This window comes from Carettochelys insculpta, chromosome 3 (genome assembly GCF_033958435.1).
Source record: "Carettochelys insculpta isolate YL-2023 chromosome 3, ASM3395843v1, whole genome shotgun sequence".
NCBI lineage: Eukaryota > Metazoa > Chordata > Testudines > Carettochelyidae > Carettochelys > Carettochelys insculpta.
In genome coordinates, this window is record NC_134139.1 from 18,057,022 (window position 1) to 18,082,173 (window position 25,152).

Below are 25,152 nucleotides of genomic sequence, written 5' to 3' on the forward strand. Positions count from 1 at the left end.
TTTGGAGAACACCATCAAATACTGCAAGATCCATGATTTCATTGCATGAATTGGCACCACTGAAGTGCACATCAACATTTTTGTTTCCATTTTTTCCCAGAGAAAAATATTGATTAAAATAGACGAAAATGTATCCAAGAGTAACAGCATTGTTAAATCTATGAACTCACTGTGACCTCCATAGTTCTACTTGTGGGAGTTTGATAGAATGGACTCTAAATCCCAGTCTGTGAGCACTCCCATATAAATTACAAGAGAACCTGTTATATTACAGCACTTCTGGAAATTGTGTTCTCTCTTGGCTTTCAAAACTCCAACCTGATCTGGGAGGCCTCTGTTCCCAGATACCCCTCCCTACAGTTATGCCTGTAAGAAAGCCAAGTAGCAAAACAAGAAAAGTAGATGGGATTAGCTGATACTTATTTTAGATAAGTATTTTTAAAATGTTATCCTTATAAAATAACTGTATATATCACATCTGTATATTTGGTTATATCATTTGTCTACTACAGTTCATATGTCACTTGTCCTTTTTCAGGCCCTGATTCTGTAAACCCTGGTGGATATGCTTAACTTTACACACAAATGCTCCCATTGAAGTTACAGTGCAAACTTACCGAGGATAGAAACACTGTATCTTTCTTACGTAGTTCTATCATCTCCATTACTGTAATATCTGAGTGCTTCACAATCTTTACTGGGTTTAGCTTCATAATAACATGTTAGGAAGGCCACTGCTATCCCCCTTTTACAGATGGAGACACGAAGACTAAGTGATTTGCCAAAGGTCACACAGGAAGTTTGTGGCACTGCAAGGATTACAGCTGGGTTGCCTAATTTCTATACTAGCACTCAGTCCACTGTTCCATCCTTTATTTCTTTGTCTTTGTATCTTAACACAAATCCTAGAGCAATGGGGTCCTGATCCTAAGTAGGCTGGCTCCCTGGGGGGTGTTGTAATACAAATAAAAATAATGCAGCCTTTTCATTGTTCTAGAAGCATTCTCCAGCCCCTTTCTAAAGTTCAGTATGGGAGAGCAAAGGAAAAAGGCGGGAAGTAGAAACAAGTTGTTGTTGATTCAAGGGGAAGGACATACAAAATTTGTATCTGTGTCCATAAAAATGAGCCACGGATATCCACATTGACAGCTGCAGTTGTGGATATAATGCAGGTAGCCACAATTTCTCAGAGTTCTAAATACAAAATTTGTACCTGCAGCTGCTTCTATATCTGCCAAAATGAGCCACGGAGATCGGCACTGACATCCGCAGCTGTGAGTACTCATGGACATAAAGAGAAAGCTGAGGATTTGCAGGGCTTTCAACATATGCACCCAACTTCACCTTATGGTTTCTAACTTCCATATGATAGAGTGCTTCCCCCCATCTAGTTTTTGGAGGCTGCTGTCAGTCTGCAGGATGAATTAGGGTCAGTAGCTGGGATGGAGGATGCCAACTGGTGGCTTTGTCCTGTTGTTGTACCACCAGCAGGCTGTCCGCAGCAGGAATGTTACCCCACCCCCACCCCCGGGCAAAACTCGCGGAGGGTCCACGCTAGAAATGCGTAGCATTGACATTAAAACAACAGAACGTAGCACTTTTGTCGACACACTTCTGCCTCTCCCCCACGAGAAAGAATGCCTCTCCTGACAGCCCCTAACAAAACAGCAATCATGTGGCACTTTAAAGACTAACAAAATAATTTATTAGTTTATTCGTTAGTCTTTAAATTGCTACATGACTGCTGGTTTGTTTTGTCAGAATACAGACTAACACGACTACCTCTCTCTTACTAGTCAACAGAATCTGTCGACAAAAAAGCCATGTGGACACTCCGTCTGTGTCTCAACTAGAGAGATTTGTCAACAGAAGGGGTCTTCCGTCGACATAACTCAGGGCGCAACTACACACATAAAGCATTCTGTCAACAGAATCGTCACAGAACTCTGTGTGCGTCTCGACAGCATTATCCCTCGAAAATGTGACGAATAGTGTACCTGTCAACAGAACTTTGTCGACAGAGGAGCAGCGTCGGCACTTCTGTTGACAGAGGGGGCTTCTGGTTCGCTGGGCTGCCCGTTTGCAGTTTCTGGTCAGCTGTTCTGTCGATAGAGGGCTGGGCAGTCTGGCTGTGGCTACACTAGTCCCTGCCTTTCGAAAGGGGGATGCTAATGAGCCACTTTGACATATGTTAATGAGGCGCTGCCATGAATATGCAGTGCCTCATTAGCAGAATGGCGGCCTTGAGCGTTTTGCAAGCGCCTCTTTCAAAAGGCGTGCTGCTTGTGTAGATAGGGGCCTTTCAAAAGGACCCACAGATTTTGAAAGCCCATTCTTCCCAAAACCAAATGTGAAGAAGGGGCTTTCAAAGTCCGGGGAGTCCTTTCAAAAGGGCCCTGTTTACACGAGCAGCATGAGTTTTGAAAGCAACACTTTCCAAACCAGCGCAGCAGCCATTATGCTAATGAAGTGCTGGCTGCTCTCTGTCCACAGAGCAATCTGTCAACCTGCTTTTGTGTGTAGACGTGATCTGTTCACAGAGCTTTTGTTGACACAACGCTGTCGACAGATGTTAGAGCTGACAGGTGCTTCTCGTGTAGGGGTAGCCTCTGCGGGTCCTTCTGTCCACAGACGGGGCTTCCAGGTCACCGGGCATCCCAGTCTGCTGTGCTCTCGGCCGGCTGTCCTGCAGCAAGAGTGGATGGCTCGATCCGCTTTGCTGCCTGGCCCTAATCTGTCGAAAGAAGATTGTCGGAAGATCTTGGCCCACAGCCCCTTCTGGCGACAGATTGCCCTAGTATCGACATGGCTGCAAGGCGGCTTGCTTTCCCCCTGGCGGGGCAGCGCAGGGCTCAGTCTGGCAGCCCCGGATTGGAGCAGGGCTCGCCGGGCTAACGCGCCGCGCACACGCGCACACACATAGACAGACACAGACACACCGGCCGCACCAGGCAGGGGAAGCCCCTCCCCGTGGGGAAGAGGGAGGCGGCGGGGCGGAGGAGGCGCTTTAAATACACCCCGCTGCCCCCGCCCGCGTCCCCGAGCGCCGCGTGGCCGCAGCTCTCCCCGCTTCCCCGCCAGGGGCCGGGCGCGCCTTGCATCATTCCGGCGCTCGCCTCGCCTCGCCCGGCCGCGGCGGGATGGAGAAGCCGAGCGAGAGCCGCAACGGCCACGTGCCCGGCCGGGCGCTGCCCGCCGAGCCGGCCGGGCGGCGGGGCTGCGGCCGCTGCCTGCGCAGGCACTGCTTGGTGCTGCTGACCGTGGCCGGCGTGCTGGTAGGGGCGGCCCTAGGCGCGGCAGTGCGCGGCGCGCAGCTGAGCCGGGCGCAGGTGGCCGCCCTGGCCTTCCCCGGGGAGCTGCTGCTGCGCATGCTGCGCATGGTCATCCTGCCGCTGGTGGTCTGCAGCCTGGTCTCCGGCGCCGCCAGCCTGGACACGCGCGCCCTGGGCAAGCTGGGCGGGGTCGGCGTCGCCTATTTCATGGGCACCACCCTGGTGGCCTCCTCGCTGGCCGTGGCCTTGGCCTTCATCATCCGGCCCGGGGCGGGGGCCCAGGTGCTCAACACCAACGCGGTGGGGCTGGCCGACGCCCTGCCCACCAACAAAGAGACGGTGGACTCCTTCCTGGACCTGGCCAGGTACCTGCTCTCTGGACCCGGGCCAAGGCGGGGGTGGCCCCTCGCCTGGGGTGGGGGTCTGCTGGGGAGGTCAGGAGCACCTACCTTGGTCCATCTGCGCCAGCTGGTCCCCATACCCTGGCCCCAGGGAAGGTCTTCTGCTAAGCCCCTGCATAAGAAACAGTCCTGTGGCACCTTAAAGACACACACGGTAATTTATTAGCTTTTGGGTGTCTCTGACCCTCCAAAGCTCATTATCTAATGAATAAATGTTTGTCTCTAAGGTGCCACAGGATGGTTTGTTTTTTGTGATGCTGCAGACTAACACGGGGTGACCCCTCTGAGACTAGTTACCCCTCAATAAGTGGTGCTTTTATGCCCTGCTGCAGGAGGGTTCCTGGACTCTAGTTTACTATGAAAACTCCACTTCCAACTTGTAGAAGGGTCAGATCCCTCTTTGAAACATGCTGAGCACTTCGCCTTGGAGATCTCTTACAGTAGCGAGTTCTGGTGTGTGTTGTGTGAGAAAGTTGTGTCCTTTGTTTAGTTTTGGATTTGTAGCCCATTCATTTATTCTCCGTGCTTTTGTCCTGCTTCTGATTCATAGCTCTAAGGCCAGAAAGGATGATTGTGATCATCTGTGTGATCTGCACTATAGCACAGGTTATGGGACTTAGGGAAAAATACAGCTGTGATTTAAAAATTCAGTACTGGAGAACCAACCAGGTAAACTGTTGCTATGATTAATTACCCAGACAATTAAAAATTTCCAGTCAGAGCCCTGGTTTACACTAGGAAACAAAGTCGATCCCTGTTATGCCATTTTAGCTATGTCATTACCATAGCTAGAATCAACGTGTCAGAATAGACTTTCTGTCCTTGTGTAGATCATGGCTTTTCAGGCTTGTGCTGACCTCCGTTACTCCATGCAGTAGCGTGGTGTACCAGGATGGACATCCGAGCCCAGAGAGAGCAATTTTGCCTTGTCAAATGCCTGCAAAGTATAGACATACCCCCAGTGTGTCCCACTTTAGCTTTCAGCCATAGAATCACACTACAACTTTCCTTGCTAGATTGATCAGCCAGTTAAGTCCCCCCCCACATACAGATACTAATAGACTATAATGGTCTCACTGTACCCTTCTGTTTGTTAAGATAAATAAATAAAGGTCCCTGAGTCGGTTACTTTAAGGCATGTCTTCCGATTCCTTAATCATTCTCATGTTTTTTTTTTTTTATTCTGAACCCTTTCCAATAGTTCAACATCCTCTCTGAATTCCATGTGTCAGATCTGAATGCAGTATTTCAGCAGTGGTTGCAACAGGGCTAAACACGGAATTAAAATAATCTCTCTAATCCAACTCAGGATTCTCATGTTGAAGGCAAAAACGATCCCAGTCTTTTCAATCTCCTTTTCATATAAATTTTTTCCTGCTTCAAATGATTCTTGCTGCACATCTCTGAACCTGATCTAATTCTGCAGTATCTTTTTCAAGATGGTCATGAAAATTGATTGCAGTATTCCAGTGAAGGCTACATCACTGGTTTATAGAGTGGGATGATTTAACATGTTTCATATTATCCTCTGTCCCACTCTTTATTCATCTTGGGTTCCTTCCACCCTTTCTAGAGCTGCAAAGTTTACATCCCCAGTAAGAACTTCCTTCAAAGGCGAGGCTCCCATTTCTAATTACAGAGCAGTTATTCTTATTTTGTCTTGTTGCATAGCAGGTGTTATTTCATTTTAAATAGGTACAGGGAGGGACAGTCAGGGTCTGACTAATACTTATATGGTTTGCTATTTTTAGTGTGCACACGCTGGGACAATATGAATAAGAGTTCTTTTTAAAAAGACACATTTCATTGAGATACACAGAGCCAATGTTTCCCTCATCAAATAGAGAGACTTATAATACTCCCAGAGTTACTTCCAGCTGCAGTCTTTTCATCGATTCAGCTTTGTTTAGCACTTTAGAAGCACCACACACACTATATTAGTTGTATTCAGAGCTTGATTGTGCCATCTTACTCACACAGAGTAATGCTTTACTCTGGGAGTACTCCCATTGTAGAATTTAACCAATGGGAAAATTACTGCGTGAGCTGAAAAAACTGTCAGAATGAATGAGAACCTGTAGGCTGGAGTGTGGTATTGCCAAACACGTGAAGAGGGAAACCGCTGCTGTACCATGGATATTAACACATGGAGATTAAATTCCCTTCTATAGAAGCTGATAATCTCTTGTCTATCTTTTGTCTATTTTTGAAATAGGGAGCAGAGTTAGAATGTAAAGCCACAGTGACCAAGCACTTACATTTAACAAGCACGGTAGTTCAAAAGTATAGTGTTTTTGTTGGGGGTTTTTTATTATTGTTTTTTAAAACATATATTTTGCTACTGTTGAAGGACAGTTGTTCGCTGATGAAACTACTGGCGAATCTGGCTGAAAACATTTCAGACTTTCCTCATGCCATACTTCTCGTGCAATTAACTGTTAACACGTGAGAAATTCTGAGCGGTCTAATTAAAAAATGGAAGTGGTGATAGCTAGAATGCCAACTGAGATTAACTGGAATTGATGGAGGGAGGGAAGCAATCTAAGGAAAAGAAAATCAATTTGTTTTAAAAAGTAGAAAGAAATGACCTATCACTGCTGAATTGTGAGAATTTGAATAAGGTAGATGGAGTTCAGAGTCAGGGCATTGATAAGGTGTATGGAGTTGTATCCTGGGGTGCCCAGGACTGTCACCCAGAGCTGCTGATGGGAAGACAAAGGAGGCAGGGAGTTGCCCCAGGGACTGGCATTTCAGAGGGCCCTAGATCTCTGGCTTTGACAGCAGTGGTGGCCAGAGCCCTGGGCCCCTTTGAAATGCTACAGTAGTGCTGCTCTGCATGGCTGGAAGGGAAGTGGGGGGAGGGGATGCCTGGTGCTGTAGTCCAGATGGTGCTAAGGTGCTGCCCTCAGCCCCAGCCCTTCTGGGGCACAGAGCCAATTCCCCCCGCCCCCACCTTGCTCCAGGATCCACCATGGCTCTCAGCCCTGCTGGAGTCTCCTCCTTACCTATTCCTGGTGCTTACATGACAGAGTCTAGCCTGTGGTAGTGACAAAGCCCTGTCACTAAATGTCAGCACATGTGAACGCTGTTTGTCAGCACTCTTGCCGATGCAATATTTCTAGCTCCCAGGAGTGACTTTTGCTTTGTCAGCAGGAGAGGGCTTTTTACCTTCAGTCCCTGCATTGTATACAGCCCTTATGAAGGCTTCTAATAAAACAATTATTAAATTAAATTTAAGGAAAAATAGAGGTTCCACTAGAAGTCAGAGTGATGGAAATAAAGGGTGATAATACATCACAAAATCCTAAAACACAAACGAGGAAACACCCCCCCCCACCTCTGTATTAATAGTTTACATTTTTCTCTCTCCTAAACTAGGACCACCCCCCACCAAAAAAAAAAAAAAAGAGGAGAGCTGGCTGGCTTTACAGAAACTAGGATCCTGTCTCTCATGAGCCACCCCAGGCCATAAGGTGTCTCCTCAATGAATGGACACAGAATGCCTTTCTTCACCTGATGATGTTGCCATGTGTGATTGTTTGCAGTTGTCCTAGATGGTTTTCCATTGACTATTCTTAAAGGCTGTGTCTACGCTAGCCAAAAACTTCAAAATGGCCATGCAAATGGCCATTTTGAAGTTTACTAATGAAGTGCTGAAATACATATTCAGCAGCTCATTAGCACGCGGGCGGCCGCAGCACTTCGAAATTGACATGGCTCGCTGCCGCGCAGCTCATCCAGACAGCGCTCCTTTTCTAAAGGACCCCGCCTACTTCCAAGTCCCCTTATTCCCATCTGCTCATAGGTGTAAGGGGACTTGGAAGTAGGCGGGGTCCTTTCGAAAAGGAGCCCCGTCGGGACGAGCTGTGTGGCGGCGAGCTGTGGCAATTTTGAAGTGCTGCGGCCGCCCGCATGCTAATGAGCTGCTGAATATGTATTTCAGCACTTCATTAGTAAACTTCAAAATGGCCATTTGCATCGCCATTTTGAAGTTTTTGGCTAGTGTAGACGTAGCCAATGGGGGCAAAGGTAGGTAACTGAGCCTTGAGACATAACAAGTCTCTCTTCCACTTGAGTGGGCCATCACCAAGCCAAATTTAATCCTAGCTAGGTGACTAGCTTTTAATTCAATCCCATACAGCATTGTTTTCAATAAAGTTTTGTTATTCTTTAAATGGTATGTATCACACTGATTCTGAGTATTGGTATGTTAAAAATTTCAGTAGAGATCTCACACAATACCTCCTATGAAAGCAGAGTATAAGATGTAATGAGTTTCTCAGGTCAGAGGTAGGAGTTGCTTTTAAAGAACAGTGATTCTTTTGCCCAATGCATGGGTGTCTACACCAAATGTCAATGGAATTTAATCCTTCAAGCTAAAAAATACACATGGTGGCTTAGTGAACAGTAGTTTGCATATTGGGGTCATCTGAAGAGAAGAGCATTTGACTGATTTTTTTTTTTTTTTTTTTTTCTGGGCACCCATTTGGTTCCTACAAACATACCTCAGTGCTCCTCTCATATTTAAGGTGCCAATCATAGTTTGCTATAATGAAATCATAAGATAACGAACAGCTGTTACTACCGTAGTGAAGAAGTACACACCAATCATAAAGAACCTTCCTCAGCAGACAGAACAACTCCTTCCTATCTCAGCCAACCTGTTCTTTATAATGCCCTGGAGTAAAGGAAATCCATGCAGCCTTCTCTGACACATCCAGCCTTTGAGTGAGGGAAGGGAGCAGATTCCAAAGTCAAGGATCCCTTGAGAAGAATACTCTGGCAGCAGTTTATGCTGGATTTATAAGCACTCCGAATCCAGCCCTCTGCACTGATTTCAGTTGTGGCAATGTACCCCAAAGAGAGAACCAGGCTGTCCCTCAACAGGCCGTAGGCAGGAACTTCGGGAGTGGAAGGGTGTTTTTTTGCAAATGTGGGCTGTAATATTTTTAAATGTGAAGGAGTGCAAAATAGTCATGTGATGAGTATGTCTGTAAGAGAGGTTAATGGCAACATGTGAGTAGAGACAGTGATTGGTAAAATGATTTTGCTATAACACAATAAAAATTATTTCAGCAATAAAGGTTTTATAAAAATTACCTTCTGAGATATTGCTGTAATACTGTAAGTGAAAAACAATATTCCAAAATATGCTAGTCTTCATCTTCAGAGTTTTCCAGTGATGACTCTATGTAAGTTAGTAGTAATTAAATTGATTTTAAGCAACAGCAAACTTTTCTTCATGACATTTAATTCACAGCTGTGTCTAAGACGTCTTCGTAGTTTAGTTTCCAGGTGCTAGCAGCCAAAAGCATGCCAGGAAATGTAGTTCCTTCCCTGGTCCAGGGCCAGCTGTCTAGGCAGGGAGCAGGCCGAGGAACTACAGCTTCCACAGTGCCTTGGGTGCCTGCCTCATGCCCCATAGGCTCACCTTGCACAGCACAGCAGGGACAAAAAGAAAAGTAACCCTTACTATAGGGTCAGGGTCATACAGTCGTGATTAAGTAGTCAGTCCCTAGCAGTAAGCAACCTCTAAAACACATCGCATGCCACTACGATGATAGGAGACAATCCGGTTTCAAAATACCAGAAGACTTGGACTATCCCAACCCTGCCACCTACCATTCCCTCCAACACACTGGGCAGCTCAACACAAAATCCCACCTGGAAACACCATCCCAAGGCTGTTGCTCTGTCCTCTCCCCAAGTACCAGTTTGTTGTGTGTTTAGGGGTGGTTTTTTGGTACAAGCTTTGCACTGTGTCCAGAAGGCTATCTGGACTCTGGCAGACCTGGGGCACAGCAAGTAATGTGAAGGGACTTGCATGAAAAATACCCCATGGTGTTTCTCCCGTTATGCTATGGTTGTTTTTTTTCTGTTGGTTTCTCCTGTGGCAGAACACTGCAGGACAGGAAGTCTAAGTCTGCAGGGCTGCAAACCATTTAGGTCTTTACAGGGTGTAATGAACACCTCAAAGGGTACCTGGAATCCACCAGGCAGCTGGTGCAAACCACTTTCACGCTGATGCACTATGATTTTTTTTTTTTTAAGTGTAAAACATTCTGTCAAATACATGGCCATGTGGCCTTGATGTTTGGCTGGTTATCTGGGGTGTCTGGTCTTATAATCCATAGCTGTGTCTACACAAGCCCCTTCCTTTCAGAAGGGGCATGTTAATGAGTGAGTTCAAAAGATGCTAATGAGGTGCAGCACCTCATTAGCATAATGGCAGCCATGGTGTTTCAGAAGTGCAGCTTTCGAATCACGAAACGCCTGTGGAGACGGGGGCCTTTTGAAAGGACCCTGCCAGTCTTTGAAAGCCCCTTCTTCCTAACACCAAATAGGAAGAAGGGGCTTTTGAAGACTGGGGGGCCCTTTCGAAAGGTCCCCATCTCCACAGGAGGCGCATGATTTGAAAGCCGCACTTTTGAATCGCTGTGGTCGCTGTTATGCTAATGAGGTGCTGCATATTCATGGCAGCACCTCATTAGCATCTTTTGACCTCGCTCATTAACAAGCCCCTTCTGAAAGGAAGGGGCTCGTGTAGACACAGCTCGTGTTTGTGAATTGAACTGTGAGGTGACGATGACCCTCTGAGTGCACTTTTTAGAGGCAGCACGGAATGGAAAGCCTAGACTGGCAAATCCATATTTAACATGGATTCTTTGGAGATTAGAAAAGCCGCCCTTTATCAGAACAATCAGTTCTGTTTTTTTAATGTCTTTTGGCTTGGGGGCCCGAGGTAGTGCTTTGAATGTATTATGGGGGAAGCTTTTTTGGCTGCCTTCCCAGGCTTGGTCACTGATCACTCACTAGCTAGGCACACTCATGCACACAGTTCTTGCCCTTCCTCTCACGGTTTAACAGCAAACTGACTACTGAGAGGATAGGTTCAAAGGGAGAAAGAGAGATGTGGCTGCAGCAGAACAGATGCAGAGGCTTCCATCAAGAATACGGAGGCACCTTCCAAGATGTACTTGTTTAGAGTAGTAGTGTCCAAAAGAAATTTCATAATGATAACATGTTTTTCTGTTGGTGATGTACATGTTATCATACCTTGGTGCACATACGAAAATTTATTCCACCCATGGATGGAAAAGGGTAGAGCAGGCGTGTCCAGCCCGCGGGCCGCATGCAGCCAGTAATGCGGACCCACAAGATTGTAAACTTAACATTATTATGTGATTTATATACACTAACTATATTATATATTTTGTACGCGGCCCAAGACTATCTTCACTCAATGCGGCCCAGGCAAGCCAAAAGGTTGGACACCCATGGGGTAGAGGGAACATTGGTCATGAGCTTTCATGGGTAAACCTCGGATGAAATCCACTTTCATCTGAAGAAGTGGGTTTTACCCACAAAAGCTCTTGACCTAATAAATTTGTTAGTCTCAAAGGTGCCACAGGACTGCTTGTTACTTGTTTGATACTGAAATTTTGAGGAAGCCTAGGGTGCCTTGTTATGTTTTTGGGGCTTTTTTTTAAACTTTCTGCTGCAAAAACTGAGACTGCATACTGGCTGGTGCTGCAATCCAGACACCACTGCCAGCATTTAGAAAGACAAATTGAATCAAGGTACAAGGTTCACTGCGTTCAGATGCATTTTAAAATTACACAGTGCTCTATAGATATATAATGACATGTCATGAATTAGAGCTGGTCAAACATTATCTGCCTGAACAGTTTTCCATTGAAAAACACTGATTTGATTCAAATGTTTTGTAGCAAAATTGATTTCATTGGCACTTTCTGTATGAGATTATCAAAAAGGATTCTTATCAATGAAGTCAAACACTTTATTTTTACTTTGATATGTTTTATGCCTTAATATAAAAATCTAATATTTTGATCCTATGAAAATTAAATATATTTCAGTATATTGTTCTTCCTATTGGTTGAAATCCAATTTCAAAATTGCATTTTTTTCCAGGATAGAAATACTGATTTTTTTTTTTTTGGGGGGGGGGCTTGCAGTAAAGCCGGATGAAAACTCATCCTCTTGTTATAGATAAAGAAACTGAAACAGAATAGATGGGACCCAAAGAATCAGCATCTGAGTCAGACTCAGAATGCAGTCCTCCTATTCTTAGTCCCATTTTATGTTGAGCTCGCAGAGGGCTCCTCCATACTTACCAGAGGGTTGATGCTCCAGAGATGGGTTCTTCGGGGGTTTGATTTAGTGGGCCTAATAAGGAGGAGGAGTAAGGGACGTCAACAGGAGAAGCTATGGGGATGGTACAGTAGATCGATGTAAGGTATGTCGACTCCTGGAGTTGTGTATCTCACATTGATTCCTCCCCACCCAATCTAGCCCTGGCCAGAGAATATTCTCCTTGTTTGCAGTGGCCTTAAATCAACAACGTAGTGGCACTACGGCTCTCAGCTATGCGTTAGTCATGTAACTTGAGGAATGGATAGGCATGGGTTTTGCAGATCCCAAGCTGCGTTTACACTGTGCGCTTATGTTGAAATAATATTTTGAGTTAATTTTGAAACAGGCTATTTCAGGATTTGGCACTGTCTACGCAGCGCCAGATTCGAAATACTGCGCTATTTCAAGGAATCCCTTACTCCCCCTGCAATGAGAGGTAGGCGGATGCCAAAATAGCACATCCCGTGTTTTTGAAAAATAATTTGAAATATCGGGCGCATTTCCTAGACACGGACTGACTATTTCGGGATACCCCAGTATCCTGAAACAGCTCCACAGTGTAGACATAGCCCGAGTGACTAGCCCCAGACAACTGCGGTTGAGTCATTGGACTTGGAAACAATCAGCAACAAACTTTCAATCTGTTTGTGAAAGAGTTATAAGAATGAGAATGTCAGTAAATAGCTACCCACTACTCAGACACAAAGAAATAAAGCCATGCACTGTAAGACCATGATGACACAGAATGATGTATTGTTAGTTACTTTTATATGGTTGCTGGAACTGTGGATTTTCAAGAATGCTAAATATGGAGGCTACACTAGCGAGTTTTGTCAACAAAGCTGGTGGAACATCCACACAAAATGTGTTGTGGTGACAGTATGGTGACAAAAGTCAACTCTTCTGCCAACAACCTTCTGCCTCTCTCAGATGAGGAAGAGCGCCTTTTGTTGACAGGCTCTGTTGACAAAAGAGCTGTGTGGACAGTCTGGGGGGCCTTCTCACAACACTCAGGGCATCCAGGACAATGGGCAGCCCTGTCTGCTGTGCTTCCGTGTGTCCGTTTTGTCGAGAGTGCGGCCGGGCAGTCTGGCCTCTCTGTCGACAGAGCCAAGCACTCTTTCAATCCGCTCTTGCATGTGCCCGCACTCTGTCAACAGAAACTTTGTCAGTAAATCACTTCCAGCAGTGACTTCTGTTGACAGATCGCTGTAGTGTACCTGTAGTCAGAGTGTCATTTACTGGCATAGGCTGCGCCCATTTCTGTTTTTATATATATATAAATGTGTAGATAGATGCATGTCTCACAGAGCTGGAAGGGACCTTTGGAGGTCATTGAGTCCAGTCTCTCTGCCATCATGGCAAGACATATCACCATCCCTGGCAGATTTTTTTAAAATCTAAGTGCCCCAGACCCCTGAATGGCTGCCTCAGGGATTGAATTCACAGCCCTGTGTTTACAAAGCCACTGCTCAAACCCCTGAGCTATCCCCCTCTTCTCTTGCCCTGCACCCCTGAGTGTTGTGTGCACTGTGAAAAAGGGAATGTTGTAGGTTGAACACTAAGGCTGCATCTATACATGTCAGATCTTCTGGAAGAACACCGGCTTCTTCTGGAAGATCTGGGGAGCGTCCACAATTGTAAGGCGCTCTTCTGGAAGGAATCTGGAAGAACACACCACTTCTTCTGGATCCCTAACGCCAGTTCTGTAAGGGGTTTAACGCCTTCTTCTGAAAGAAAGCACATGTGGACTCTCACAGTCAGCCTTGGCGGCTCCCCACCAGAGCCTGGGGACACTCTAGCAAGCCCCTGGGGGCTCTATGGTGGTGGCTTCCAGCAGCAGTTAAAGCTGCAAGGACATAGAAACCTCAGAGCAGGAAGTGGGGCCTGTGAGGCTGGCAGCATGTGCTGGGCTGCAGCACCCAGCCTACTGCCACCCCAGAACTGACAGCCAGCAGCTGGATGGCCACCAGCCAGCCCCGCCCCCCATACTCCCCCTCACCGGGCAGCCCTGGGGAGTCAGATGATGGCAGCCTGGAGGGGGAGCAGCCCTGCAAGAAGAGAGCCCCTGCCTGGACAGAGCCAGAGCTGGGAGACCTCCTCACACTCTGGCATGAGGAAGTTGTCCTGAGGGACACGTCGGGGCAGCGGTGAAACGCCTCTGCCCACGCCCACCTGGCCACAGCCCTGGCCATCCTACTCGGACTGGAGACCAGGTCCGATGCAAGATCAAAGAACTACGCCAGGGATATACATGGGCCGGGGACAGCAGCCGTCGGGGCTGGCCCAGCCAGGTGTCCCTATTATAGGGAGCTGTGGGATATCCTAGCGGGCGATGACACCTCGCCACCTCATGGACATGGCAGCCACGGACCCTCCTGCTGCACTGGAGGGGGAGGATGGTGGCTCCTCTGAAGAGGACGGGAAGGAGGGTGAGACCACCAGCCAGCTCCAGGGACCCTCAGATAACTCCTCCCCTGAGGGGTCCCTGGTGATAGCCCTGGCCTCGGGGCTGAGCAGCTGGGCCACGTCCTGCTGGGCATCCCTGGACGTATATGAGGTCACACCAGGTAAGCACGCGGCACAGGGCATTCCCCAGTGGGGGCACACGCAGGGTCCCCAACACACCCACCTGATGCCCCACACCAGAGTGCACCCCCAGGCTGCAGGCAAGCTGCAGGGCACCCTGCACACTCCCCACCCCCAGGAGCCCCTCCACACGCAGGTCCATGAAGAGAGGAACCCAGGGTGCACAGCCACACCCAGCCTACCCATGTCCCAGGCAGGAAGCCCTCTGTGCCTGACCGCATTCCTCTTGCCTGGTGCCCCGTTCCCAGGCGTGGCCCTTCATAGGTGGGAGCATCTCTCAGGAGAGGGACTGCCCAGGCCACCATGCCAGGAACATCGGCCTGCAGTACAAAGGCCCCCTGGGTCGGGCCCAGGGGGAGGTGCCTGTGGGGGGGCCACGGGACTGCCACATGGGGCTTGGCTGGGGCCCTAATCCCCACTTTCCCCTCCCCTTGTCTTACAGCAGCTCCATCCCAGGGACAGGAGAGGTGCAGGAGGAGCCTGGGGCCAGCTGGCAGCGTGCAGGCCCGAGGTGCTGGCCGTCCCACGAGCAGGGCACAATACGTAGGCGCGGCTGCTACTCGGCAGGCGTGGAAGATCTGCTGCTGGAGCCTGGCGGAGGAGGCGCTTGCATATGCGGCCGCCCTCCGCCAACAAAACGATGTGGTGGAGAGATGCCTGGCCCTGGACGCGGAGGACCTCCAGTGGTGCTGGGACGCATGGGGGGAGGTGGTGGGGATGCTTTGCTAGGTCTGTGGGACCCTTGTGGTACTTCCTACTGCTCCATCTGCCGCCCCTTCCTGCCACACACCCCCACTGCCCTTGAGGCCTGAGCCAACCTTGCCCTTGAGGCCCTAGTTGCCCCCCTCCTCTGGGGTCTTCCTGCAATGACCCTTTGAGACCTGGGGGCCCTGGGAACCATCCCCCACCCACTGAGGACGGGCAACTGGCTGCCCACCACCATCTCCCTGTGCTCCCTGCCCCATTGGGGCCCCGATGGGGACCACGCACCCAAGGCGGGAGATGCAGCTGTGGGTGCTGGGTCTCACAGCCCTCCACCCCATCCCTCAAGTAAGAGCCCTTCCCCTCGTATCCCCTTCCATGCTCAGTTAGTTATTATGCCCCCACTGCCCAGATGCCCCACCCTTGTAAATAGTTGACCCCATTTCCTTGCATAATCTCAAAGCACTTTTATCATTTATATATACACATTACTCTAGTTACTTACATAATAAAGGTTTTTTGGCACCCCTGTGTCCTTGTTCTTTGGGGGTATGGAGGGAGACCTGTGTTAGGGGCCTGGCTCGGAGGTCCCTGAGGGTGGAGGCCTCCCAGAGAGCCTCACAAATGCAGATCCCATCCCGGTGGAGCTGCCGGTTGGGGGCCGCGGGCGGCTGCTCATAGTCCTGCAGTGGCAGGGCCATCCTGACATGGTGCTGTGTCCCCTCATATGCCTCAATGAGGTTGTGGAGAGCTGCAGCACATTCTCCACTTCCACATCGAGGCGCATTAGGAGGCATCTGAACTGTGCCTTTAGGTGCCAGAAGGCACACTCCACTGGGTTCCGGGCACATCCCAGCTGGGACTTGAAGAGCTCCTGGGACGGGGGCAGGTGCCGCATATGGGGGTGCTGCAGCCACAGCTGCAGGGGTACACTGGGTCGTCTACCAGGCATAGCGGGATGGTGATGCCACTGACGACGAGGTCTCAGTGGGCAGTGTATGTGCCTGCTCCATCTGGTGGCACAGGGAGGAATTCTGAAAGATGGGGGCATCGTGTGCCCAGCCAGGCCAGCTGACGTAGACAGTGATGAACCACCCCCGAGCATCCACCACTGCCTGGAGCACGATCGAGCGGTACTCCTTGCGGTTGACGTAGTGGCTGGCGCGGTGGGCCTGGGCCCTGATGGGGTATGGGTGCCATCCAATGCCTCGAAGCGGTTGGGGAAGCCGAGCTCTACGAAGCTCGTCACATCTGTGTTGAGGTCCCTGAGGCGCACAAGCCCTTGCACGAGCACGATTGATAGCTCTTACAACCTGCAGAGAACAGAGAGCATGAACGTTTGTGGGTGTGTCCAGGTGGTACCCCGGGCCGGTCCCCAGATGCCACCTCCCTCCATCTGCCCCTCTCCACACAGCTTCTCCCCGGCGGGGTGCACTTCTGGGAGCGGATTTATGTATGCGTGGGGTGTCGGAGTCCCCTGGGTGCGGGCCCTCTCTGGGGTCCCCATTGCCCAACACCCCCTCTCCCCGAGCCAGTTTGGGGCCCAGCATACGGCTTACCTGCAGTACAATGGTCCTGATGGTGGACTTGCCCATCCCAAATTGCTGCCTTATGGAGCGGTAGCTAGCTGGGATGGCCAACTTCCAGCTAGCGATGGCTGGTGCTTCTCCGGGAGGGCTGGCCACATCCCTGTGTCCTGGTGGTGAAGCAGGAGGCCAGCCAGGCACAGATCTCATGGAACATGCCCTTCTGCATGCGCAGGTTCCACTGCCACCATTCCTCATTCCATTGTGCCGCAACCATCCGGTCCCACCAGTTGCTGCTGGTGGCATGGGCCCACATGCGGGGCACAGGCTGTCAGAGGTCCGACTGGGTCAGGGCCCTCGGTGCTCATGCTGCGTTCCTGCAGCAGGCTGAGGAGGGTGAGCTTATGCTGCTGAAGGACCTCAGGGTCCATGGCCAGCACATGGGCTATAGCGAGAGCAGTGGGACGGCGAACTATGCTGGGAGCAGCACAAGGGGCCTCAGCAGCTAGTGCAGGGACGGGCTGTTGGGGTCCCTTTAACAGGCTGCATGGCCAGTGCCCTGGGAGTGCTCTCCGGCCTGGCGACCCCCTCTGAGGCATTTCCTGCCCTGTTCTTCTGGAAGAGTGTCCGTGCGTGCGTGCGGCGATCTTCTGGAAGACCAGGCAGCCCTTTGGGTGCCGCTTTGTGAGTGGATGCGCCCTTCCAGAAGACGATCTTCTGAAGAACTGACACATGCAGACACAGCCTAAACGTTACCATCTGCACTTGCCCTTTCTGCTTTTTGGTTTCAGAAATTAACATTTCCTACGCTATTGGCGGAACCAATTCTTTATTCGTTCTTTACGGAACAGAGCAGTAGCTACATGTTACGGGGGGGGTGTTAGTGAACAGGATGACTTTCCAAATGAGTGGGTATCTGCAACAGAGAAGACCCCAGTCTAATTTCCTCGAACAGATGTCGCCTACTTACCTAAGTTCCTTTCTAAATGATTAGATGAAGTTGGATGACAATGTTCCGGCTAACCTTTTCCATCCACTGGTGGAATAATTTTTTCCACGTGCACCGAGGCACAGGTGAACATGCACCACCAATAGAAACAAAAACCTAGCTGTGGGTGCTCGGCTAATTAGCCGGGCAGCATTTGCATCCCTAAGTGGCTGCACAAGTACACAGTTTACAGGGAACACTGGTGACAGCCCTGTCTTCCAACAGCTATAGGGCAGCTGTATTGCCAGCTTCACCAGTTCCCCAGTCCTGAGGCAGCACTGTTGTTCGGAGCTGAGCGATGCCCAGGGGTGTGATGGCTGTGTTTCTGTCCACAGATTGTGCCCTGTGATGTGACAAGCAGGGAGTTTTTCTGCCCAACTCCCAGTCATAATAACTGTCCTGGGCATGGGGAGAGGCACAGTGGGAACCCCCTCCCAAGAATAGAGTAGCTGCTATGTGTAAGGCAGCCCCCTCTTTTGCAGGAGGGAGGAACTGTACCAGATCTGCTGGCGTTAAACAGAAATGAAACAACTCTAACTCAAGCATGCTGACATGCATGGTAAATTATGTAACTCTTCCTCCCTGGCACTGATAGCATTCAGTTACACGAGCTGGGACTGCACTATCGCTGAACCACATGCTGGCAGGTTAACTGGTGTACTGGGTATCAGACAACCCCAATGCTTGCTCAAGGGCGGAAAGCATAGAGATAACCCTCATGTGCATTAGTGAGATGTGATGCACACGTCAAAGCTTGGGGGCTTTTCAGAGCAAACTAAACTTAGAAGGTTGCACATTCAAATAACCCATTAATCCGACCCTACTCCCCAAGATCATCACCCTTAGCCACAACAAATGTGGACCTTCTGGATCTCTGCCCAGTGGTCCCTTTCCTGTGCCTGGAATAGCCCTGTTGACGCCTTTCTAAGGGTTTGTCTGCCTGGCGAATTGTTTTTCCAGAATAATTTCCCTTGTGAATATTCCGATGCCACAAAAAAGGATTGTCAACATTTCAAAATTAAATTCTCTCTCTTCCTTAATCTGAATTAAAGTTCAATAGCTGTTCAGGAATATCTCTAGTGTGGATGGTCATACTCCAGAAAGAGTCCCTGGTTCCTATTTATCATCATCCACCTCTGAAGAATAACTTTCCTATCTAGGCAAGCTCTAATTCACTGGTTCCCAAAGTTTTTGGCATCACACCCCGCTTTTGATTTTAGAGAAACCCTCACACCCCCCTTGCCTCCTCTTTACCATCATCCAGCCCCCATTAACAAAAAATTCAATTTGTAATTTAAAATAAACACAAAAAATTGAGATAAAATGTTATTTAAAATTCAAAATAAGCACAAATAGTTTTTCTTGGCCCTTTCAGGTGCCTGGTGCTGCTCCAGCTGGCCAGCAACCTGAGCCCTCGACCAGCTGCCAGAGCTGCCTGCACCAGCTGCCCTGCCCACCTGACACCTGTGCTGCCAGAGCCGCCCACCTGAACCCCATGCCACTGGGTCCAGCCACCGCCTGCCCGCCGGCTGCCTGAGCCCCACACTGCCGGGACCAGCTGCCCACCTACCAGCTGAGCTGCCCACGCAAACCCCATGCTGCCAAGACCACCCGCCTGCCTGCCATCCCGAGCTGCCCGAGCCCCGTGCTGCTGGGGTCAGCCACCCAAGCCCCACATTGCTGGAGCCAGCCCCCTGCCTGCCAGCCCAAACGCCTGAGCCGTGCACTTCCAGGGCCAGCTGCCTGAGCTCCATGCTGCCAGGGCCAGCCACCAGTCAAAGCCGCCTGAACCCTACGATGCCAAGGCCAGCTGCCTTAGCACTGCGAGTCCCACAAGCCAGCTGGCTGCCTGAGCCCCACAAGCCTTGTGAGCTGCCCACCTGAACGCCTCCCATCCCACAAAGCCAGGCACTACCAGCCCCCTGCTCTTACCCCGTTCTCATTCCCCTCAGCTGAGCCTGGCACCCCAGCCCCCTCATCTAATCCCATCCTCCTCCTCCCCCACCCAACCCACATTCACTCATCTTTGCCGGAGGCAGCTCACTCCATGTGGGTCTTCACCAGCTTTTTATAGCTGCTGCGCCAGGTCACCCACGTAAAATGGCAGGGGCTGAGAGCTGGAAGCGAAGGCCTGATCTTTCTTTAGTTGTGGGGTCTAATGGGGGGAGCTGGGTCACCTTGTGCCCCCCCTGGAATTTCTTCATGCCCCCCAGTCTGGGAAACCATGCTCTAACTGGAGCAGCATACTATGGGAAGCTGCCTGTTCTGCATGGCAGGAAGAAGGCCAGGTAACAAGCTGTAGGTCAGGTTATTTTTTTGCCTTGTCATCTGAATCAGTTCTGTTCCCAAATTAAAAATTTCTGAGGTGCAGTGGATCTTATAGACAAAGCACTGGACTGAGACTCAGGAGAGCTGGTTTCTGTTCTCACCACTGGCCTGGCAAGTCAGTTCCTTTCACCATGCCTCATATTACTCCTCTGTAAAGTGGGAATAATGAATGATCTTCTTTGCAAAACTTAAACGATCAATAAGTGTCCTATCTGATTATTATTTATTTGTTTCATAGGAACCCATGTAAAGTCCAGCTGTAAAAGGACATATGGGAAGGGGGGGAAACAACTGTCAAAAAACTGTGTCTGGTTTTCCGGGGCAATGACACATTTGCCCAAGTGCTGTCCTTCCTTTATGCCAGCCCACAGTGACAGGAAGGATGTGTGTTCTTCTCTGTGCAAATATTCCGCTTTGCACTGGGGACATAACGAACGTAGACTCACACTGAGAGAACTGAGGCTGGCTTTCCAGGGTCCCTTCGTTCTGCTTCACTGCTCGTGGTAAGCGCCGCCTGTGACAGGAGCGCATGATCAGCCCACGTAGCCAGTCACTTCTGCGGTGACCTTTTCATGTGGAACACAATCAATTTTGAACTATTTACTGGGCTTTATCTGGGAGTGGTAACACAGTTTCCTCCCATGATGAAGTTGTAAGCCTGTGCTCTCCCACACTGGCCTGTCTGCCATTGATGGCTGACTTAATTCACATGTTGACTTGGCATAAGAAATGATGACGCTATTGTGTATAAAACTATATCTTGGTCTACAGGTGATAAACTATTTATTTGATAATAGGTTTTTATGACTGCAAGAGTTTTTTTTTTTAATGGTAGATTGCACAATAAACCAGAATAACACATTAAATTAGATGAAGTTATAATCTAAAGTGACTTAATTCCAAAATACCCAGTTTACTGGGGTTCCTTTTGATCTCTGTGTCATTTAATTTGGCCCATGATTACGCCAGTTTGTAACCTAAAATTGTCTCTGCTGCCTTTGAGGCTAAAATTGGGTCAGGTGACTGGGGAAGTAGGATCACATTTCTGTGCAACATTTTGAAGCATTATCAGTTAGAGACAAAAAACTGCCACTTACTTTACTGAATTGGAGCTTTCTGCAGCACCAAGCCTTTAGTTAAAACCCAGTGGGATTTAAGCACAAGCTTAAAGTTAAGTACATGCTTAAGTATTGGGCCTAGTGCTCATATCCTACAAAAAGGTACGTGTGCACTTAATGCATGTGAGACATCCCACAGAGGTCAATGGCACAACTCACATGCATCGTTAATCATGGGCATAACAGTTTGCAGTGCTGGTGCCCGCCTGGATGTCTCTTCCCCCTGCCTTTGTTTTCTGTTATTAAATAGCTTAACAAGACATTTGTACTGTGGATTTCTATGAAATGAAATCACTTCTCAGCTATAATGTGATCTGACTCAATAAGCCAAATTATTCCTATCATGCTTTCAATGCTGCTGACCAGCAACGGAAAGAAAGGCTGTGAAAGTTAACACCCAGTTGTTTTGTGAAAGTTTGTGTACTTTGTAATATCATCAAGGCTGTGGGAAAGTTCATGCAGTGTGACTGGGTAAAGAAACTATGGATAGAGTGATACACAGGGTATCAGATGAGTTAATAATACAGGTTAAACCTCTCTAATCTGGAATACTCTCATCCAGCAGCATCCATAATCCAGCAAGATTTTAGTTAGCCAGATGTCCACTTACTAGAGGTGTGGCCAAGTTTCTCATGGCCCCATAAAGTTGGTTTCCAGCCACCAGTTCTGGCTCTCAGTGTTCTGTGCTATTATATAGCTGTAATTTATCCCCAAATGTGTTCTAGCAGTCTGGTAAGCAGTGAAAATGTTGGTAATGCTGCTGGACTGTACTGACCTCCCGTGGTCCAGTGAAGTCTCTCGTTTGGCTCTGGTCAGGTTCTGAGTGTGCCAGACGAGAGAAGTTCAACCTGTACGTTAGGCTGTGCCTCTACCTGTGCTGCTGCTCTAAATTCTCCCCTGTAGCTGCTCTGGGCTGATGTCTCGGGGAAGAGTTTGAGGGCTTGGGTGGCAGTTTGGAAGTCAGCATAATTAAACCACCATGAACAAGTGGTAGTTAACTCCCACTGACCCCGTACATCCCACACCCCTGCCGCTGGTGAAACTTAGATTCATTGGGCATGTGGGTTTTTTTCCCATCCCAACAGACAGAAGTTTTACCATCAGAAGTGCTAGTGGACACATACCCTTAGCTCCTACATCTCTAAAAAGAAGCTACTTGTTTCTCTGCTCACTCCTCCTTTGTTGATCCCTGGGTTTGCTACCTTCCATTTCTTCCCTGGCCTAAAGCTGCAACTGCGCTTGAGCATTTTGCTAGTATAGCTGTTCCTTTATAGCAGTGTTTCTGAAACTTTTTGAGGCCATGAAACATCAAGCAATATTTTTTTATGCAGAACACCTGTGAAAATGTTCTTTAAAAAAATCAACCAACCAACCAATCAACCAGCAACATATACAGCAGAAACAAAATGAAGTAATTTAATCAGGTATGATAGCAATGAAGTGACATTATATCTGATTTTAATAACAGAAAATATATACCAGTAGTGTATTTTTTCAAACGCTCGCAGCACACCTGCGAGTTGTTCACGGAAAACCAGTAGTTTAGGAAACACTGCTTTATAGTGTAGACACAAGTCTACTGCCGTTATTGCTATTCCTTCCTAGTACAGGTGCAATTATACTGACAAAAGGTGCTTTTGCTGCTGCAGCTTATAGTGATTTGGTGAGTGAAATAAGCTGTGCTGGCAAAAGCACCTTTTGGGTAGTGCCGTTGGTGACATAGCTAAGTCAAAACTAAATCACTCCTCTAAAGGTTGTGCTTATTACACTAGGAAAATGTAGACGTGTCCGAAGCCAGACCTTTTTGCAGTATTTGCACCACTGTGCCCACCACTGTTCCCTCTAATCTTTTCCATCCATATGCAGAATAACTTTTCTCCACATGTACCCAGGCATGTGCAAATGTGCACCGGCAGTAGAAACCCATGGACTAGCCTTGGGGCACTCTGCTCTTCAACTGAGTGGCATTTGACTCTCTCCTGGTTGGCCACCCAAGGGAACAGTTTACAGGGAACACTGGACTTTGCCCTCTGATTCCTGTTATGGCCTAAGTGACTGTTTCCCATCTCACCTCAAGACCCAAGTTAAATAAACAGCATATCATGCATTCAGTCCAGTAGCAGCCTTAGTAACTTCCCTTCACAATCATGCCAGATGGCAGCACTTCCTTAAAACATCCAAACGGAGCAAATACTTCTCTTTAAAACTTCTTCTCAAAGCGGTCATTTACAAGTAGGTGACAAAATGAGCCTACAATTAGAAAGGCAGGTAACTTGCTGCCTCAGCATTTACATGTGTACTCTCTCACTTGGACATCGCGTACTGGACAGTTAAACATCCGTTAGTATAGAGGTCTGCAACCTGCAGCTCCGGAGCCAGATGTGGCTCGTTAAGCACTTCCTTGTGGCAAATTAAAAAAATAAAACCACTTCCTGATTATTTTCAATAAACAGCGAACATCTAAAAGCCCCAAAATGAACAACTCATATTTAAATAGCAAACAATATGTGATCTTGAAACATTGGATAACTCCACCTAGTGTCCTCCCGAGAGAGAGAGAAGGTTCGGGAGTGAAAGTCAGGAAGACAGTGGCACAAAGACACACGTAAAGTGTGAGGAAATAGAATATGTAAAAAGTTTGTGAAAGTTCTGCAGTAAACATATATTGCATTACAAATTGTTGTGTGGGTGGTGTTCTTAAAGTAGAGGTTGTGAACAGTATGATTTGACTTTATTTGAATTAGAGGTACACATCTCCTAGAACTGGAAGGGACCTTGGTAGGTCATCTAGTCCAGTCCCATGCTCTCTTGACAGGACCAAGCACCATTCCTGACCTCTATTTGCCCCAGTACCTAAGTGGCTTCCTCAAGGATTGAGCTCATAACCCCAGGTTCAGCAAGCTAATGCTCAAACCACTGAGCTATTTACAAAGGACTGTCTTATGTTCACATGCATGGTGGCTCTTGAATTATTTTTTACCAGTTGGAAAAAATGGCTTTTCTTGCTATTTCGGTTGCTGACCCCTGAGTTAGTACATAAAAGCAGGATGTATAATAGAAACCTCCACATCTTCTGTTGCAGTTTTAAAGCTCCGGATTGTTGAGGATTAGCTGGTAAGGCGACCGGTTCCAAGATAGGAAACAAAGGATGGGAATAGAGGGTCGGTTTTCACAGTGGAGTAGATAAATAGTTGTTGAAGGATCTGTACTGGATCCACTGCTGTTTAACATATTCATAAATGACCTGGAAAAAGTGGCAAAGAGCAAAATGGCAAAGTTTGCAGATACTAAGTTTTTCAGGATATTTAATTCTAAATTTGACTTAAACAAGTTTTTATAAAGGGATCTGACAAAACTCAGTGCCTGGGCCACAAAATGGCAGATGAAATTCAATGTTGCTAAATGCAAACTAAGCACGCTGGAATACATCGTCCCAAAATGATGGGATCTAAAGTAGCTGTTGCCACTTGAGAAAATCTTTGAGTCATCGTGGCCAGTTCTCTGAAACCATCTCCTCCATGTACAGCAGCAGTCAAGAAAGCTAGCCATGTGAGGAACTAACTAAAGCTAGAACTGTGAGGAAATAACAGATGATACCACAGAAAATAACATTGCCACTGTGTAAGCCACGGGTACGCTCGCACTGCTGTGTGCAGTTCCAGTCACCCCATCTTAAACAGGAAGTATTAGCATCAGAAAAGGGGCAGAGAAGGGTAACAGAAATGACGAGGGATGAGGAACAGCTTCCATAAGACATGACGTTAAAAAGACTGGGACTGCTCAGCGGAAATGCCCTGTTGATAAACAAACCCATGAGTAGCATGGAAGAAGTGAGTAGAAAAGTGGTGACCAAGCTGATCATATTCTAGGTACTCCCAAGCCTCCAGTTGCCAGAAGGTGGGACTGGACTGCAGGGAGTGGATCACTAGATAAATGACCCTCTTCTGTTCCTTTCCTCTGATGCATCTGCATTGGTTAGATGCAAGTTGCTGGAACTGATGGATCCTTGGTCTGACCCACTATGGCCCTTTTTATGGTCTTATAAAAAAAATCTTCCCTGCAGAGAGATTG

General features: G+C 48.3%; 1 protein-coding gene across 1 annotated transcript in view; it reads left to right on the forward strand.

Annotated features, from left to right (window-relative positions):
- Nucleotides 1–3,033: 3,033 nt before the first annotated feature.
- SLC1A4 (solute carrier family 1 member 4) overlaps nt 3,034–25,152 on the forward strand; it is a 53,418-nt gene continuing 31,299 nt past the window's right edge. The window contains exon 1 of the mRNA XM_074989426.1: nt 3,034–3,637. Within this exon, the coding sequence (XP_074845527.1) occupies nt 3,141–3,637 (497 nt within the window). The 5' untranslated portion in view covers nt 3,034–3,140. The remainder of the gene's footprint in view (nt 3,638–25,152) is intronic.